This window comes from Pelophylax lessonae (assembly GCF_965119305.1).
Source record: "Pelophylax lessonae genome assembly, chromosome: 1".
NCBI classification, from domain to species: Eukaryota; Metazoa; Chordata; class Amphibia; order Anura; family Ranidae; genus Pelophylax; species Pelophylax lessonae.
In genome coordinates, this window is record NC_138768.1 from 59332285 (window position 1) to 59352557 (window position 20273).

A 20273-nucleotide genomic window follows, 5' to 3' on the forward strand; every position below is an offset into this window, starting at 1 on the left:
AGGCAGTAAAGAGGCAATATGTTGCTTCTCACCTCCTGTTTTAAGCCCGGAAATGCAGCACCACCACACCGCAACCATGCACACAGTTGCAGGTTGGTTGCAGTGCAGCCCCATTCACCCTGGGTATACCTCCAGCTGCAGCCACCACATGTGTACATCCCAGATGCTGCCTCTGCAGCTAAAGGGGGAGCAGATGAGGGTAGTAAAGACAGCTCAACCATGTGGTTTTACTGCCCCTCCAACCTGACCTGTGAACAAGCCCTGTGTGGATGTGTGCTGCGTGTAGGGCTTCAATGGGCTTCCCTACCAGCAGAAATGCAGGGAAAGAAGTCCCTGACCCTTTTTTTAAACTTGTGCTGCACCCAAAGCACCCCATGTTTACCAAAGTGTGGGTTGCCATTAAGAATTAATGGCACCCTTAAAGAGCAGAGCATTTGTCTGTGTGTCAGGAACAAGCATGATTCTGCTCGTGTTCTGCGATACACAGTAACGTGAATCAAACCTTGGGCAGGGGTGCCTCAAGACTGAAAATACTTTTCAAGGGCGCCCCGACTGAAAAAAGGTTGAGAAACACTGGTTTAAAGGACAGGCAGGTTTCACTCAGAACAGGCCTCGCCATGGTCGACCAAAAAAGTTAGGTGCAAGTGCTCAGCGTCATATCCAGAGGTTGTCTTTGGGAAATAGACGTATGAGTGCTGCCAGCATTGCGGCAGAGGTTTAGGAGGTGGGGGGTCAGCCTGTCAGTGCTCAGACCATACGCCGCACACTCCATCAAATTGGTCTGCATGGCTGTCATCCCAGAAGGAAGCCTATTCTAAAGATGATGCACAAGAAAGCCCGTAAACAGTTTGCTGAAGACAAGCAGACTAAGGACATGGATTACTGGAACCATGTCCTGTGGTCTATGAAACCAAGATAAACTTATTTGGTTCAGATAGTGTCAGGCGTGTGTGGTGGCAACCAGGTGAGGAGTACAAAGACAAGTGTACCTACAGTCAAGCATGGTGGTGGGAGTGTCATGGTCTGGGGCTGCATGAGTTCTGCCGGCACTGGGGAGCTACAGTTCATTGAGGGAACCATGAATGCCAACATGTACTGTGACATACTGAAGCAGAGCATGATCCCCTCCCTTCAGAGACTGGGCCGCAGGGCAGTATTCCAACATAACGACCGCAAACACACCTCCAAGACGACCACTGCCTTGCTAAAGAAGCTGAGGGTAAAGCTGATGGACTGACCAAGCATGTCTCCAGACCTAAACCCTATTGAGCATCTGTGGGGCATCCTCAAAGGCTCAAAGGGAAGGTGGAGGAGCGCAAGGTCTCTAACATCCAACAGTTCCGTGATGTTGTCATGGAGGAATGGAAGAGGACTCCAGTGGCAACCTGTGAAGCTCTGGTGAACTCCATGTCCAAGAGGGTTAGGGCATTGCTGGAAAATAATGATGGCCACACAGAATTTTGACACTTTGAGCCCAATTTGGACATTTTCTCTTATGGGGTGTACTCACTTTTGTTGCCAGTGGTTTAGACATTAATGGCTGTGTGTTGAGTTTTTTTTTTTAGGGGATAACAAATTTACACTGTTATACAAGCTGTACACTCACTACTTTACATTGTAGCAAAGTGTCATTTCTTCAGTGTTGTCACATGAAAAGATAAAATAAAACATTTACAAAAACGTGAGGGGTGTACTCACTTTTGTGAGATACTGTATATACTCGTTACAACCTCGCAACCTTGCATTTTCGAAACCTTTGCGGTAAAAATCATGTGACATAAAAAGTTAGAACTACCATTATTTTATTTTCTAGCATGTCTGCTTTCAGAAAATATATAATGTTTGGAGATTTTGTGTAATCATCAGGCCTAAAATAATTTTTTTTAACGTGTGCAAAAAACGGCTTTAAATGCAAAAAATAATGCTTTAAACTGGTTGTGAATGAAGTAATCAGTGGGTATGTGATTACCTATAGCGCTTGCTACAAATTAGTAAACCATCTGATAAATTTTATATTATAACAATATAAATAACTTACTATAAATAGTGACAATAAAAGTGCTTAATGGATTAGAATGTGAAAAAATAGTTAAAAAATCAAAAAATAATAAATATATTCACTTTCAAAAAATATTAAATATATTCACTTTCAAAAAAATATGTATATCTTAAAGTTCATGTGCACAAACAATAATAAATGAACAGTCCATTAAATGATGCAAAAAAACACCAACAGTGACTTCTTGATGAAAAAAAGTCCAAAAGAATATGTATATATTTAAAGTGCAGGTGCTTTCTTCCTTGCCCTGGTGTCCCTTCACCGTGGAAGATAAATAAATTTCACACTCACCAGAAAACGTGGGTCCTATATGCCATATGACACTAGGACCAATCGTGCTTAAATGACCCTCTCCAGGTCAGGGTGCGTAAAAAGAGCTGTCCCTCTGCAGTACCACTTTTACTGCTGGTAGCCTCCAAATCGGGTGCCTTTCCTTCAAACAGACCTGCTCCTTCTTGTAATAGCAATCCTCCTGTTAATCACCTCCAATCAAGGGGGTTGCATAAAAGAAAAATCCGGACAGTGCAGTATCGTATTAAAGTGGTTTATTAATGCACACAGCCCCGGTCACTCCAACAAATACATTCCCAATGGGGTGATAAAAACAGGTGTAAAAACAAGAAGATCCAATAAAAACAGGTAAAAACCAATAAATATGGTGAGAAAACAGTGAGAAGACAATGCAGAAAACCAAAAAAATGCCGTCATACATGTGAGCTGTGAGTGGAGAGCCGTAGTTCCGGCTTGCGTTCCACTAAGCTCGTATGATGTCACGACGTGCGTTCCATCTAACGCGTTTCGTCATTGGCTAGACGTCTTCAGGGTAGTTGTAAACCTCAGACATGAAATATGAACAAAGCATATCCCTCTATAGTGTGTACTTGTCTCAATTCAAGTGTTACAAAACCCAGGAGCCTGCAGTCACTATATCTGGTCTCCCACAGTACAAAGAACATGGAAATGCAATTATTTTAGTATAAATAAACTGATAAATACCTTTTCTCATCAGCAGCATATAGCAGTCTTGTGACTTCTATCAGTGTCTGGTAAAGCTTGCAGGAGTTTTCATTCTACTCTGACTGTCCTATGAGGTTGCATGATCCCTGACCCTCTGTCTGGGCAGTGCTGATTGGCCCTGTGTTGATCACATGTGCCCTGCCAAGAAAAAAAATCTCTCTAGCAATACACACAAAACTGAGCATGTGCAGAATGCCTCCAAGGCTCTGTTTTATCAGGAGATGGATTAGAGACAGTGGAAGGGGAGGATCAGAGAGGACAGGATCAAATAGCATTTCTACACAATGCGGAGGATTAACCCCTTAGGTTCCACAGTGAGTATAACAAGCATGCTTTACTGCATATACAGACTGATTTTACTGTTGTGGGTTTAGTAACACTTTATGAGCACCAAGTGTCATTTCTCTTGGCTGCTTCATTCCTCTGCTATGAACATGAGTCACTTCTGGTAAGTTTTCCTGACACCAAGAGAAAAATGGTGACGGGGAGGGATGTCTAGCTGACTGGCAGCCTCAGCTCTGTTCCTGTGTGCTGTGTGTAGGGGCTGTGTCTCTTCCCTCCAATCAGCTCTCAGAGCTCTTCTTACTGGGATCTGCTGAGTGTAATTTCAGCTCTCCCCCCCTGTTTTGTGACAGCTCACATAAGGTTTATTAATTCTGGACTTTGAATGGAAGTAGAGAAGAGAAGAGGTACAACGTATGTAGGAGGATTTGTCAGGTCAGTCACTTCCAGAGATGTATAGTAACTAAGTAGAACTACTTCACTACTGTACTTAAGTACCGAAAGGCGGTATCTGTACTTTCCTAGAGTATAATTTTTTTTCTCCTACTTCCACTTTTACTTCACTACATTTTTTCAATGATTTCAATACTTCTACTCCAATATTTTTTTTTTGTGCTGCATAGTTACTCGTTACAATTATAAAAATTACCACTGCCAGAACAGTAGATGGCAGGTTTCATGAAGCTCAAAACATGTGTATTATCAGCGCATACGAAAATAAATGATACTATATTTATAAATAAAAGCTGCATTTGAAATAATAAAAAACAATATGATGTTCAAACTTTTGACTTATTTCTTTAATAACTACATAACACAGTACTTGTACTTTTACTTTCAGTACTTGAGTAGCAAAATTTAAAAAAAAAAACTACTTGCAATACTTAAGTACAAAAAATGTTGAATATTTTAGTACTTCTACTCAAGTCACTTTTTGATCGAGCACTTGTACTTTTACTCAAGTCACTTTTTGATCGAGCACTTCCACTTCTACTCAAGTCACTTTTTGATCGAGCACTTCCACTTCTACTCAAGTCACTTTTTGTTCGAGCACTTGTACTTTTACTCAAGTATGGGTTTTGAGTACTTTATACAACTCTGGTCACTTCACTGGGTATATAATATGTGCAGTAAGGGTTTACAGCCACTATAAGTGAAATGTGTATCTAATGCCTGGATTACTCTGTGTAGTCAGTTTATCTGTATATAGTGTCTAGTGTTCTGCTATTACATGTTCTCTACATTTTTAAGATTCCAGGATGGATTATAAGAAGATGGCGGATGATATCTCACAGAAGATTTTATCCTATTATGAGGATAACTCAGACTGGAAATTGGCCAAATCCACCGTGAGTACAGATTATCCTGATGAGTAAAATTGTTAATTTCTCCAGAAAATATTGTCTAATGTGGATTGTGTATTCCTTCTAGAACGATATCATTGTTTCATGGAAACCGTCCAAAGAATACACAGGAAATATGTAAGTAACCAGAGGTATGGTCAGAGTGGAGGTCCAAGCAGTGGGATTCTGTACTGCAAACCATTACACTGGACAGGGATTCCTTAGTAAAATTATGTCCTGTAAAGTTGAAGTTTAATCTGCTTATATTTTGCTTTCTCTGGTTCCTCTTTTCCACCTCATCAACAGTGCAGTCAGCACACACCAAGTGAAAAAAAAGTCAAGTACACAAAAAAGTGCACAGGGTGCACACATCCTCCTCCAATGAGAAAGAACCCTGACTCTGATCCCCCAGGGTGCAAGGCTACTAATTACTCATGGTCCACCCTGTCAAAACAAAGTAGACTCATTTCTTCAGAAAGCATTCTGAAGCAAGTCCTACCTAAGTACCAGGTGGGGCTCCCCAAAGGAAGACCCAAACCAAAAGGCCATGTGCCCTCACCCCAAGACTTTCAGGGCAAGACCAAAGCCCAATGCCTTACTAGTCAGGGTGGTAAAGTGCAAATGTGCTTTGCAAAAGGAACAAACACACAAATAAAAGGGAATGGGTTTTTTAGTGCTTTGTGCTAGTGTATAATACAATAGTGGGCCCTTCAGCCATGGATAAAAAAAATCCTCTGGTTCTAGCCAAAAGACCCAGCCCAGGAGACAGGTGTAAAAAAAACATGCAATAGTGCAATGAACATGGTGCCATAATAAACTCAAAGTGAGCTCCCCTACTGAGAATTTATTAATATTTTTTTTTGTAGAATCTTTGGTGATGCTGAAAATCAAAAACCATTAAGTGTACAACAAAACATGCACGTGAACACACAAAAAAGTGCACTTAAGGGTGGGCTTTTTCCCACCCCCCTGAAGGAGTAGGACCTTTCCCTAAACCCCCGGGTTGCAAGGCTTCTGACGGGGACAAGATTATAAACTTGGTCCACTTAGTCAAAAGGCCTGGCAGCCCATCTCCTTTTTGGCAAGCCGAAGTTGGCCACGGAATACTAGATCAAGGGGCTTTCCCGAAGAGAGACCTCCCCAGGTTCAGGGGAGAAAGGAACCTAATGACTACACATCCTCCCCTAGACTTCAGGGCAAGCCCGGGGACACACAACATCCATCCAGTAAAAAAAACACACACAAACGTGAAAAGTGACAAACATGTAGGAGAAAATAAATAAGTGGCTAGGCCCTGAGGCCTGCTTAAAAAAAAAGGTCCTGGACTTAGCCAAAAGGCCTAGCCCAAGAGGCGCAGTGCAGAAAAGATTTTAGTGCTGTGACCTTGTGCCTGTTCACACAGTGGGGTCCCACAACCAAATGTTACTACTCCCAGAGGGCACAGACACCACAGACTCTCTGCCTTCCCAGCCCATAGGCAGACAAGGTACATCCATTCAAACCAGGAGGAACTGGGCCCATCTAGTTTTCTAGTTTTTTCTAGTTAGGGAAACACTTCTGTGCCCCAACTGCCTGTGGGCACCCTAATTTCTGTTCCAGCTGCTACAAGCCCCCATCATACCAGCAGGAATACTATACAACCAGCCATTCCTACCATAAGGCCTGAATGACAGCATAGCACCCCTACTGGACACTAATAAGAATAGATAATACACTTGATCTTAGTTAAAAGACAGAGAAGCGATACTGTGAAAATTTTTGCCACTCCCGGGTTGCCACTCCAGGAGCACATACACTTCGGGCTTATATCTGCCAGGCCAGAGCAGCACCTTTCTACCAGAAAGGCATTAGAACTTAGGGAGAGCCTTGCTTTCAACCGGGGACAAGCGTGGTGAACCAGACCAGAATCAACCCAGGAGGAAAAAGGCGTCCCACCATTCCCACCTTATTACATCAGGAAGAGTACTAACCAGCACCCCCGCTCAACAAGAGGCATCAACTTTCTCTTTCCAACAATTTAAAGGGCCGATACTACACCTGATCTTAGCCAAAAGGCTAAAGACATTTCTAAGGTACAATAATGTTGGTTGGGGGATATAGATACTTGATCTAAGGTAATATCCTATGCCTGTCGGTCTAACGGTACCAACCTAACCTAACTGCATATAAACAAAATATTCTGCGCAGAGAAAAAATTGGTTAAATGGTTGGTAATTATTTAGGCAAGGAGGCGATATGATGAATAACCTTAGATCTATTTCACAATCACGTAGTGAAAATATATATATTTAGCGATGTGAATACAGAAAACAAGACTGACTGACATGTAGCATAAATGACAAAACCGGGCGGTGTTTTCCAAAATAAAATAAAATGTCAGGGGGAAAGGAACCAAATGGGATAATTCCCATGTGTTTTTCTCAATTATGCAATAGTTCTTCCCTGACACTTTCCTTGTGGAAGCTCGAACTCTAGAGAGTACAATGTTCCCATATCACAACGTATATGGGAATGGTCAATCCCATTCCTGTATCGGCTTAAACGTTCAAGCTTGTGTGTAGAGTTTCGGTCCTGATGTAATATCTCATAGTTTCTTTAGGAACCATATGTGAACATAGTATCAGATGTTATTTAGTTGTTGCAAATTCCGGCCATGTGTGTTAGACAACTGTTGTGTTTAACACATAGATGTACGATGGCTGTGGAATTATTTGTAGATGCTGGTATTATCCATGGTTTCTAATAAAATAAATGATGGAGGATTTGGATGGTTCAATTTGATGGCTGACTTAAAGAGGTGGCTTAATCACAGTTGATCGCACTGAGAAGTGTATTTTATGTTTAGCTGCTGTGTTTTTTGACTAGATGTAAGCTAGTCAAATGAGGAGGTGCATAAATCTAGGGGACTTATGAAAGGTATAGTGAGTAGTATTGTCCCATGTCAATAGAAAAATTAGGTATGACAATTGCTGCTTAACCGCTTGGAAAGTTTGTATTGTCAAAAACAGTGCTCAATTACCTTACAGCTGTATTGGCTGTCTCTTCGCCCCTATGCAATGACTTCCTTGATTTCCGTGCTGTTAATCACTTCTACGATTTGGTGCTAGCGTGATGAGTTGCCTCAGGTTTTCACAAACGGAATAAAGTCAGCTGATCCTCCGTCCTCCGTTCCGAGATATGTGTAACTTTTGTCCCCTCTCGAGGTCCGCCATCCATTAAGGAGTAAGGTTTGAAAACACCGCCGGAGTGATGACGTCAATGCGTTTCGCTGGAGATTGCCATTCGTCTGGACGCCATTTTTAAAGACATTTCAGAGCCAAACCTTTCTATTTTCTTTACATATCTTATATTAGATTCAATACTGTCTCTGTGCTTCTCTAAGTAATGCAGACAGATCAAGGCTGATGGGAGGGGATGGCAGGGTGTACCTGAAAACATCACAGCACAGCATCCTGCTTTAGCACTCCTTTCAAGAGCCCGCAGCCCTGATGTAAGGAGTGGGGTGGCTATTGTGAGGAGTTATGCAAATGTAAAAATGCCTTGATTGACGGGGGTAATTCAGGTGGAGTGGGCATCCCTGGCAGGTTGTATTTGCATGCAAGCTGCCCTAAGTCATGACTTAATGCGATGCCAAACCTCTACAATTGAACTGAAATTCGAAGAATGAAAAGGGGTGGGCCAGGCGCAGTCAGGGCTAGATTATACTGCACACTGTGAGCTTCTCACAATGTGCATTAGAAGCTGCAGACAGTAGATAGAGGCTCCTCTCCTGGACTGAAATTGCTTATTCTGATTTCACTGCATGCTGTGAGCTTCCCACAATGTGCATTAGAAGCTGCAGCAAGTCAGAGCTCACCCCATTTCCTACCGGAGGATGCCCAGGATAACAAAAGTCGCCCCTTCTTCTGCATCCTCCGGTAGGAAATGGGGTGAGCTCTGACTTGCTGCAGCTTCTAATGCACATTGTGGGAAGCTCACAGCGTGCAGTGAAATCAGAATAAGCAATTTCAGTCCAGGAGAGGAGCCTATAGAGATTTCCTTTCACTTCCTGTTACAACTGTAGCGCTACCACCACAGGAGCCGCTTCAGTAAGATGGGTTCCGCACTCTGCCCTGTTACTAGTTTCCCAAACTCGGCCACTAGGAGGGAAGAGGAATCTTCAGAGGATGTAATTGGCTTTGAGGTGGAAACCTCTTAGTCTAGCATGGTGTATCCCGAACTCTTTGAAATAGAGCTTGATTCGCCTGGATGAATTAGTAAAGCTTTAACATCTGCTGTTAGTTGAAAGCTATCTTTCCGCAGAACATCTGGAACTCCCTTTTTCCACTCTGTCAGGACATAGGTACAGTTGGAGCTAAGATCTGTCTTCACATCCAGTATATATACTATGTGGCCTAGGCCTGAGGCAGACAATGCTTGGTGGACTTGGTCCTCAGTCCATTCACTACCAAATTAATAACTACACACAGCTCCACTTGCCCGTTTTCTTCCCCGTGCCATTGGGTTACAGCTATGGGGTTCATGCTGGTGCTTGTGGGAGTGCTGTCTTGAGGAGTTGATTGCAGAACAGTGGGATATCCCGGACGAGCCCCCACGTGTATGTAGCGCTACCCCCACATGAGCCGCTTAAGTAAGATGGGTTCAACACTCTCAACCCCAAGAGCAATCTCAGCCCCTCTGGCACACCTGGTAATAGTGTAAGTGCAAAGATCAATGGAAACACACACGTTATGATAAAACACAGAAGTATCTTTATTATAAGGCTTCTGTGAAAAAGTTACAAATAATAACAAAATATTCTTGAATGAATTAGCTAGAGGGAATAACTGAGGTTAAAAGTAATATAATACAATATATTGTATCAGGCTGCTTCTAGGGGATTTCATAACTGTAAATAACCCCAGAAGCAGAGGCAAACACTTCAATAACAATAAAGTAAAAGGTTTCAGATTTATATGCTTGATTACCTTCTACTTAGATTGGCACTATGAGTCCAGGCAGGAGGAGAGCAGAAGAATGACTTTCTCCTATGTCAGACCTCTCTCTTCTATCCCCTAACACCACAGGCCCAATCACCAACACTGTATCTAATCCAATGCTCAGTGGCTTAACTCCCAAATTAGACTACCCCACATTCACCCTATATACACAGAGCCCTTAGCATGTGTGTGCGAGTTCTTATGGCACCAGTAACTTCAGTCCCCAGGAGAAATCTGAGGCCTTGTATCTTCAGCTAACCACTGCAGACAATGAAACTTTAAACTCCTGCTTGGCAAAGTGTAAACTGTGGTATGCTGAGAGTATCCAGATAGCAAGACTGACACTGAGACTGCCTAACAAGACTTCAATGAGAGTCAGGTGTTGGCAAGTGAGGGTAAAGAGGAGTAACCCTGTCTATATGCAATGTCCTGGATTCCTGCAAATGGGCAAGTGCAAGTGCCCTCTCACCAATCCTGCAGTCAAGGCCCAAACCAAACCTCCTGGAACAGGCAGGATCTTCTGGCAATCCGACTGGTCACCTCACCCTGGAGCGCTTCACACAAACGATGCAGGTGCACCTAGATATGCACCTGGTATCCCCTTCTTTCAGGCTGGATGTCTGGAACAACTTGGTGGGCTGACCATGGTGAACTAAACTGCTTAGCAGACAAGATGGATGCCTTTTCTCCTCTTGCCAGAGAATCATGGGGTGTATAGTTCTGTTCTCATACAAGGCTATAGAGCCATTTTTGGTTGGGACTATATGTCCCAGAATGCTTTGCTGATTACTGCTGAGTGTCTCTCTTCTCTCTTTGCCAATGAGGATGCAGGGGAGGGAGCAGAACAAACAGTCAGTGTCAGTGAAGAGAAGGAGGGGGGTGTAATCCCCCGCAGGTTCTGACAGGCATTCTCTCCTCTCAGTGGAGCCTCGGTCAGCTTGGCATGGCCGCAGGAGATGCGATGCACCCGCTACAAACCTCATGGATAGTTGAAGGGGATTCTTCCCAGGGGCCCTTTATTCCAAACTACATACATCTGTTGTAGGCTTGTTGATCATTATCAGTGCAGTGTATGGAAACCATGGCTCCTAAGGTGTAGGACTTAAGGACCAATAAGAAAATACTGTATAATCCAGAAGGTTATGGTGAGTAGGGGCTAAAGGAACCAAGAAACCCTCTACTCAGCCAGCAGAACCTTCTTAGAACAGAGGGTATTCCTATGTCAGTGATTATGTAAGCAAAACACCTCCTGCACATTTGTATGGTAGCCTGATAGAGGATGACTTCACTTCACTGGGGTATTAGTACAAGCCTTGCTGCCCTCCAGGACTGGGGATGTCCTAAATCCACTGCAAAAAACAAACAAAAGAGGGCACACCAGCCTAGTGCATTATCTCACAGCATTTTATCGAATTAAAATGAACATAAATTATACTCAGAAATGTGTAAATAGAAAATCGCTCATCGAGCTACTATCCTTTAGCCCTGTGATCCTCATATGGCACACTCCAGAGACCTAGAGGACCTCACTAGGGTCCTATGCGACTAACGCATACCAAACGCTACCCCTTATTTATCAGGGCTCTGATGAAGAAGGGGTAGCCTTTGAAATGTGCCTCTGGTGAGGTCACCTGGGTCTCTGGAGAGTGATGTCAGGGCTGCTGATAAGGCAGTACAGCCAGCCCTCCTGTACTGGGCCTGGGCCCCATCGACTCAAAAGGGGGTCCGGCCCATCCGGGCACCTGTTGAGTAGGAGGGCCAACTGTACTGTCTTATTGCAGACACTGATCCTCTTCTGCCTCCCTTTGCAGCACTGCCAGCTTCTCCTCTTTCTTTCTTCGGCTGCACTGCAGGGGGATTGGTTCTAGTACATGAGCCACTTCCATCTGCTGTCTGGGGCCCCCTGTGTGCCCCTTTCTCCCTCAGCACTGTTGGCTTCCCTTCTCTCTTCTCCAATTGACAGCTGCTGCAGGCACACAGATGGATGTTTCAGGATGGAGAGTGGGGAAGGGTCCGGTAAATATGTCATTTTCTGGCCCCTTCCTTTCCTGAACGAACACAGTGAGTGATTGGCACCAGTCACTCCTGTGTCCATTCATCATTGAAGTATAGTAAATTGTATTTATAATACTTCAGTTTGTGAATGAGCCGGATGCCTCAGAGGACTTCCTTCCATTCATCTGTGCAGCTGAGGTTGCAGAGAAAGGGACTGATAAATCTATGTCCCTAGTCACTTTCAGCCAGGGGGGTCCTGTCAGGTGGGCTGTATGGGGCCCCATGATTTCTAACAGCAAACTTGTGTGCTGTATGAGGATCACAGGGCTACAGAAGGGTAGCTAGATGAGCAATTTTCTATTCACACGCTTGTGAGTATTATTTATGCTGATATTAATTCAATAAAACGCTCTAGGATAATGCACTAGGCTAGTGCACCCTCTTTTGGTTATTTTTGTCAGTGATGATGTACCCTGACTTTGTTTTATGGACAATGTGACCAAAGAATGACTATACGGTGTAGTGTGAAGTAGCAAATAATATGGTATGAGATGGTTAGAAGTCCATTCTAATTCATACCTGTCTGTTTTTTATCCCCCTGAAAATCCAGGTACCGCGGAGAAGGGATAATCGAAGAAGTGCCAGAGAAAGTCATTCCATTTCTGTACATTGATGAACACAGGAACAAGTGGGACAAATCCTTGAAGTATTACTCTATTCTAGAGCACATTGATCAGGTTCTTCACCTTTTATTATACCTGTGTTAGGTTTTTACTGTGTGATTGGCCAAAAAAAATGGCAAATGACGTCATTTATCTTATGAAGTCATAGTGATGATGGAAGGAGGATGATCACCGGGATAGTTTAGAGAAGGGGGTATAAGGGAACAAGCAAAAAGTATCGCTCTCATAGGGATCCCATACAGAAGCTGAGAGGCCAGAGCTCAGGCTGACGGTGCCTCCACTGACACTCCTGTATCTGAATCCAAAGAAGCAAACAGCCGGCAACACGGTACTGTATCATCCAATTACAAAAGTCTTTATTGGCTACAAGATACATACAACATGAGAAGGCTTTCGTGTTTCAGCTGTGGGACCTTATTAACTTTAAGGCTTCACGACATTTTATTCATGTTTAGGGCTGGTGTAAGGATTTTTGACACCCTAGACCAGTGATGGCGAACATTGGCACCCCAGATGTCAGGAACTACATTTCCCATGATGCTCAACTACACTGCATAGTGCATGAGCATCATGGGAAATGTAGTTCCAAAACAACTGGGGTGCCAAGGTTCGCCATCACTGCCCTAGACGAAACCTAGTTTTTCCGCCCCTGGAGATTTTTGCGGCGCCTCTACACCTATTTCTTCAGCCATGGTCCACAGGCCCACACCTGTGCCTCTAGACCTGGCCTGAAGAAAAAAAATGGCGGCACCAGCTCGCTTCCTCACTCCAGCCGTGGTCCGCAGGTATACAGACAGGCTAGGGCAGTATACGGACAGGCTAGGGCAGTATACGGACAGGCTAGGGCAGTATACGGACAGGCTGGATTAGTATAAAGACTGGCTGGGGTAGTATACAGACAGGTTAGGGCAGTATACAGACAGGTTAGGGCAGTATACAGACAGGCTGGGGTAGTATACAGACAGGCTGGGGTAGTATACAGACAGGCTGGGGTAGTATACAGACAGGCTCGGGCAGTATACAGACAGGTTAAGGCAGTATACAGACAGGCTAGGGTAGTGTAAAGACAGGCTGGGGGCAGTATATATACAAGCTAGGGCAGTATACAAACAGGCTGGGGTAATATACAGACAGGCTAGGGCAGTATACAGACAGGCTAGGGTAGTATACAGACAGGCTAGGGTAGTATATGGACAGGCTAGGGTAGTATACAGACAGGCTAGGGTAGTGTAAAGACAGGCTGCGGGCAGTATATAGACAGGCTGGGGGCAGTATATAAACAGGCTAGAGCAGTATACAGACAAGCTAGGGCAGTATACAAACAGGCTGGGGTAGTACACAGACATGCTGGGGCAGTATATAGACAGGCTAGGGCAGTATACAGACAGGCTAGGGTAGTACAAAGACAGGCTGGGGCAGTATACAGACAGGCTGGGACAGTATAAAAACAGGCTGGGGCAGTATAAAGACAGGCTGGGGCCGTATACAGACAGGCTGGGACAGTATAAAGAGAGGCTAGTGTAGTATACAGACAGGCGGCCTCACCTATATCAGGGTTGCAGAAGACCTGCTGCGGGTGCACGGGGGAGCAGCTGCAGGCGTCGACCAGGCGATCCGAGGGCCACAGGGAGATCAGACTCCTCCTCCTGGGTGCTCCACCAGGACTCTCCATACTGCAGACAGGAGCCGCCTGTCATCCCAGGAGGAGGGGGAAGGAAGGACAGACAGCCCGATCTGGGCAACTTCCTTCATTTCTGGGGAGACACAGGGAGAGGAGTACCTAAAGGACTGTCCATCACCATATGGAAAAGGAGCTTTTCACGACTGGAAGTCCCCTTTCCTTCTCATGCTGTCCCGCACAGCCGACCAATAAGGAGGAGGCACCTCTGGTGCCCCCGACTGATGTGCGCTCTAGGCAGTCACCCACCTTGCCTATAGGTAGCGCCAGCCCTGTTTATGTTACTGTACAGCAACCCGATGCGCTGAGCTGCTGTACAGTGCCATGCGATTCTATACAGTGCGCTGCGATAAAATGCAGCATGTCCGGACTGCGTTGTAGTGTGAATAAGACACAAAATAAAACTGTTGTTCTTTGTGTGTTCTTGTGATAACTGGGGTTATACAGTGCGGAAAATCGTCAGTCACCGCTCGTAGTGTGAATTGGGACTTAGGGGTGTCAGGACTGAGACAAGGTTGAGAAACGCTGCTCTAAACCTACGGCTTATCTGTAAACCTTTTCCCCTTTCCATTGTGTTTGGGTTGGAGTTACCCTTTAATTTTATTGACTAGTATGGGTCAAATCAGTAGGAACTTCACTGTTACTGACATTTTGTGCTAATAAAGTTTTCTTATTGTAGGACACTGTGATTTGTCGCACCATCACACACAGTTTTGGGATGGGGCTTATTTCATCCAGAGAGTTTGTGGATCTAATACACATCAGGAGGTATGACGGAGGAGTCGTCACTACTAATGGTGAGTGTGTTTCTGTTTTTATTTATTTTTTACTCTTGTGCTTGTGGACCTAATTATGAATTCAACTCTCTGTAAATGAGTCAGAGGTTCTCATTTGATGGCTGCAGCAGGTGGGCGGAGTCGGGAATTTGCATACCATACCATATCTGACAACATGCGGCCACTTCTGATATATATGTTCTAGAGTTCCTCTTGGGTGGAGTCAGAGGCGTAACTAGAACCTACAGGGCCCCAAGGCAAGAAACCATGAAGGCCCCCCCGGACCCTTCAAGCTTGGGGCTCTTCCCACTGATCCTGGGGCCCTTTACTTAATCTCGTTGCGGGGCCCTTTATTACGGTCCCGCAGCGGGACCCTTTCACAAGTTCTGCAGTGGGCCCCCTTCCTGCCATCCTTTGGCCTCCCCACGGTGGTGGAATGCCAGGGCCCGGTTGCAAGTGTGACCTTTGCGACCCTGGAAGTTCACCCACTGGTGTCAGTAGTTTTTATTTTTTGGTATTATAATTATATTATTTTTTATCATTTTATTTTTTTACAATGTCACTGACTATGACTCTGTCCATTCAGAAAAGGAAGGAGATGGTAAATTACATATTTACCAACCCCATCCTGGTTCTCTATTGTGACACATTCCCTGCAGCAGCCAGCAGGAGAGGGAAGTGAGCATAGTGGGGGGGGAGGGGGTTGCACAGAAGGAGGGGGAACCAGGGGAGCACCCAGGGGCCCAGAGACAGCAGAACACAAGTGAACTGGATAGGAGGGGTGGCGGGGGCAGCATACAGAGGAACCAATCTCCTCCGATTTCCTACTACAGCTACTGGAGGAAAAAGGAGGACAGTGATTTCTCTACGTGCTGCCCCTCCAGGTGTACCGGGGAGCTACACAGGCCCCCTGGAGCATGGGGCCTGGTTGCAATGGCAACCCCTGCAACCCCTGTAGTTACGCCCCTGGATGGAGTTATGCAAATAACTTGATGGGTGGATGTCAATCTGGAGGAGTGGGTGTTCCTTGGTAGACTTAATTTGCATGCAGACCGCCCCGGGTAATGCTGGCACATGGGGAAGGTTTACTTAAACTGAAGAGTGCAAAATCTGGTGCAGCTCTCCAAAGAAACCAATCAGCTTGCAGGATTTAGTTTTTGTTTTTTTTTGTCAAAGCTTAAAGTGTTACTAAACCTACAACAGTAAAATCAGTCTGTATATGCAGTAAAGCATGCTTGTTATACTCACCATGGAACCTAAGGCATAGCTCCCAACTGTCCCTGATTTTGAGGGACTATCCCTGATTTGGAACAAAGTCCCTCTGTCCCTCTTTCCTCCTCATCTGTTCTTCATTTTGGCCTGATCTGTATAGTTGCAAATAAAATGCACTTTTTATCTTTCAAAAACTGTTTCCTAGTGCTAAACCTTTCATCCCATTTCTAAATTTCCGCATTTGTAAATGTCAAAAGCCAATATAAAGGAATAGTAGTGGTAAAAAAAAGTAGTTGAGGATTTAATATTTTTTTTATATAATTCTCCTTTAAGGGGGGCGTGGCAGGGGTGTGTGTCCTTTGACTACATACTTTTGTTAATAGGTGTCCCCCATTCTTATTTCAAAAAGTTGGGAGGTATGCCTAAGGGGTTAATCCTCTGTGAAAAAAGGCTGTTTGATCCTGTCTTCTCTGATCCTCCCCTTCTTCCACTGTCCCCAATCCATCTGCTGAGAGTCTTGGAGGCACTCTGCACATGCTCAGTGTGGTGTGTGTTGTTAGAGAGTTTTTCTTTTTTGGGGGGGGGGGTGCATGTGATCAGCACTGTCCAGACGGAGGGTCAGGGGCCATGCAGCCTCATTGGACAATCAGGGGAGGATGAAAATTCCTCCTACAAGCTTTAACCAGACACTGAGAGAAGTCACAAGACTGCTATATACTGCTGATGAGAAAAGGTATTTAGCAGTTCATATTTACTGAAATAAATTGCATTTCCATGTTCTGTGTACTGTGGGAGATCAGATATAGTGAATGCCGGCTCCTGGGTTTTAGTAACACTTTAATTGAAGAAGCTGAAGCTAGAGGCTGATTGGCCACCATGCACAGCTGCACCAGATTTTGAACTCTCCAGTTTTAAGAAATTTGTAAAATCAGTATGTTTTTTATCTTAATGTATTCTATGCATGAGGTTATAAAACTTTCTGTGTGCAGCAGCCCCCCTCAGCCCCCCCCCCCCCAATACTTACATGAGCCCAATCTTTCTCCAGTGATGTCCCCAAGTTCCTCAGCTGTCCAGAACTCTGTTATACAACTGCCCTGCTATATGAGATGTGACTGCCCTCTAGTGGCCAAAATGTATCACTGCAGGTGGATGAAAGTATAAATATTCAATTCGCTTTTTCTTTTTTTTTTTTTTTTTAATAAGCCCTTATTTATATTCCATTCAGGTATTAGTATTGATTATGACAAATGCCCAGTGGATTCCTCAACTGTTCGAGGCTTCAATTTCCCAACTGGATATGTATGTTCTCCGCTGCCTGAGTAAGTACAGCAGAATAATGTAGGTCTTGTTTTAAAATGTGTCTTTGTTGAAGCGCTGTGTATCATAATTGGTTGTTTTTTTTTTAATAAATGCTTCTATTCACCTTTTTTCATCTTTAATTGCATCTCACCGCTGCAGAACTCTTGTAGCCTCTTTTCAGACACTTCCTATCTACATGCACGCACGCCAGAGCTGCAGGCCAATGCAATGGCATTTCTGAGGGTGGCTTTCCTAATGGTGACCATCCCTGCGTAATGTGCATTACAATGGCCACTGGTAGTTTCCTTCGGAAACCTAGGTCCCTGGTCCTCAACCCTGGTCCTCAGGGCCCACTAACAGGCCAGGTTTGCAAGATAACTGAAATACATCACAGGTGATATAATTTGCTACTCAGTGATTGCAGTACTCTAGTCTGCATCTCCCCAAGGTAATACCTAAAATCTGGCCTGTTAGTGGGCCCTAAGGACCGGAGTTGAGGACCACTGACCTAGGTGACAAGGCAAGAATACAGTTGGGAGACAGGAACAGAGCGGTGTCACTCTATAAGTCCCTTTCACACTTGTGCGATTTGTCCTGCGGCTCGAGACTACAAAGTCGCATGACAAGTCATACCATTGAGTACCATTCATATCTGTGCAACTTCAAGTCGCAGCAACTTCAGAGTAGTTCCTGCACTACTTTGGTCAGACTTTGATGGGACTTGAGGTCTATAGACCTCAAGATTACACAGGATTGCTTCAAGTCCAGTCAAAGTCGCGGCAAAAAATTGAGGAAAAATCGCACGACTCTCAGGTCATACAAGTGTGAAAGGGGCCTAAAAGGAAGCGCCTGAACAAGAACCATCAGAGCAGGATCGCCAGAGTTTATTTAACCACTTAAGCCCCGGAAGATTTTACCCCCTTCCTGACCAGGGCCTATTTTGCGATTCACTGTGTGACTTTAATGGACAATTGCGCGGTCGTGCGATGCTGTACCTAAACGAATTTGACGTCCTTTTTTCCCCACAAACAGAGCTTTCTTTTGGTGGTATTTGATCACCTGTGCGATTTTCTTATCTTGCGCTATAAACAAAAAAAGAGCGTCAATTTTGCAAAAATAACAATATTTTTCACATTTTTTTATATGAAATTCCCCAAAAAAAATGTAAAAATCAAAATTTTTTAACATTTTAGGCCAATTTGTTTTCTGCTACCTATGTTTGGTAAAAAAAAAAAATCGCAAAAAGCGTATTTTGATTGGTTTGCGCAAAAGTTATTGCGTTTACTAACTAAGGGAAAGATTTTTGTCATTTTTGTTGTTTTTTTTTTAACGAGTAATGGCGGCGATCTGCGATTTTTTGTTTGCGGGACTGCGACATTGCGGCGGACAGATCGGACCTTTGACTGACATTTTTGACACTTTTGGGGTTACCAGTGATATTACTACAGTAATAAATGCTATACATATGCACTGTTACTGTAAAAATGACACTGGCAGGGAAGGGGTTAACTTTATTTGAGAGGGAGGGGTTAAGTGTGTCCCTAGGGGCGTGCTTCTTACTGTGATTGGATGTGGCTTGTGGTGTAAGAACAGAGATCAACGGTCCTACATAGCAGAACCGTGTGATCTCCATTCTTACACCGGGGAGAATGACAGGCGGCTGTGTTTACATTAGCCGCCCGCCTTTCTCCCGCTGTAACAGACTATCGCGAGTGCCCGGCGGACATCGGGGGGGTCCGTGAACGAGCGGGGGCGGGAGCGCGCCCGCCCCTAGAGCCTCACAGGCGAGCGACGTAGACCTACGTCGCTTTGCCTGTGAGGGGCTGACTGTGGTCGGTCAACAAGTGGTTGAAGCTTTTGTAAAAAATGTTCCCTCCCTGTTTCTTCTTTACCCTCTCCTTCAATATTGGTGTGCCAACTAATTAAATAAGTGCACCATGCTGGATGCTGGGGGTACACTAAGAATGTCATCTCTCCCATGATGACATAGTAAGTCACTTTTCCCCTCACTATGCCCAAATGCCAGATCATTCTAAAGGGCATTCTGATGGGCAATAATTCAACACTTGCTGGTAGGCCTTTTCCAGGAGTACGAAAAGCAAGACCCTTCTAAGATTGATACCCTTGCACCCCTACTGAAGTGCTGGGCTGTGGAGGGGGAGGGAGAAGCTGGCTCAGACTCTCAGTGGCTCGTTGAGAGGCTGAGCCTGTTCTTGGTTCAGACATGTGGGCAGATCCCGACCATATCTTCGCGATCTTGCCCAAGCCTGGACCCGCTCTTTGACATCAGCTGACAGCAGGTTTTAGCCCGCTGTCTGTTGATGACGGGTCACAGGAGTGCAGAACAAACTGCACTCTTGTCATCCACAGAAGAAGTACAGCCAAACGAGCTTTGGCTGTACTTCTTCATTAACATTTTTGTGGGGATTTTACATAACGTTCTATTTTGAAATGATGTCATGTATTTTCAGTTTCCTTATACAATCTCCTACCGGAAGACAATGTTGTCTCTTTACTTGTACTCTGTACATATGTGTGTAGGCAGGTGCAGTCTACTTTTTCCACTGCAGGTGGTGCTCTCCGGAGCGGCATTATTTTTCGAGAGGAAGTCAAGAGGAACAGGATTCCTCTATGGCAGTGATGGCCAACCTTGGCACCCCAGATGTTTAAGAACTACATTTCCCATAATGATCAACTACACTGCAGAGGTCATGAGCATCATGGGAAATGTAGTTCCAAAACATCTGGGGTGCCAAGGTTAGCCATCACTGCTCTATGGTTTCCTGAGTCACTGAGCAAACTATCCTATTGGATTCTATTCTGGCAGCCATCTTGGGTCAGGCAGAGCCTATTTAAGGACCTGGCTCCCAGGCTTGGCTTGCATTTAATGAGTAGGCAGTGTACGGAAATGTACCCCACCTGTTAGGGACAGTTTTAGTGGTAGGGAAAG

General features: G+C 44.6%; 1 protein-coding gene across 1 annotated transcript in view; it reads left to right on the plus strand.

Annotated features, from left to right (window-relative positions):
* STARD6 (StAR related lipid transfer domain containing 6) overlaps positions 1 to 20273 on the plus strand; it is a 106143-nt gene that overhangs the window by 26218 nt on the left and 59652 nt on the right. Inside the window, exons 2-6 of the mRNA XM_082275354.1 lie at positions 4617 to 4707; positions 4790 to 4839; positions 12286 to 12412; positions 14716 to 14833; positions 17250 to 17343. Of these exons, the coding sequence (XP_082131480.1) occupies positions 4618 to 4707; positions 4790 to 4839; positions 12286 to 12412; positions 14716 to 14833; positions 17250 to 17343 (479 nt within the window). The 5' untranslated portion in view covers position 4617. The remainder of the gene's footprint in view (positions 1 to 4616; positions 4708 to 4789; positions 4840 to 12285; positions 12413 to 14715; positions 14834 to 17249; positions 17344 to 20273) is intronic.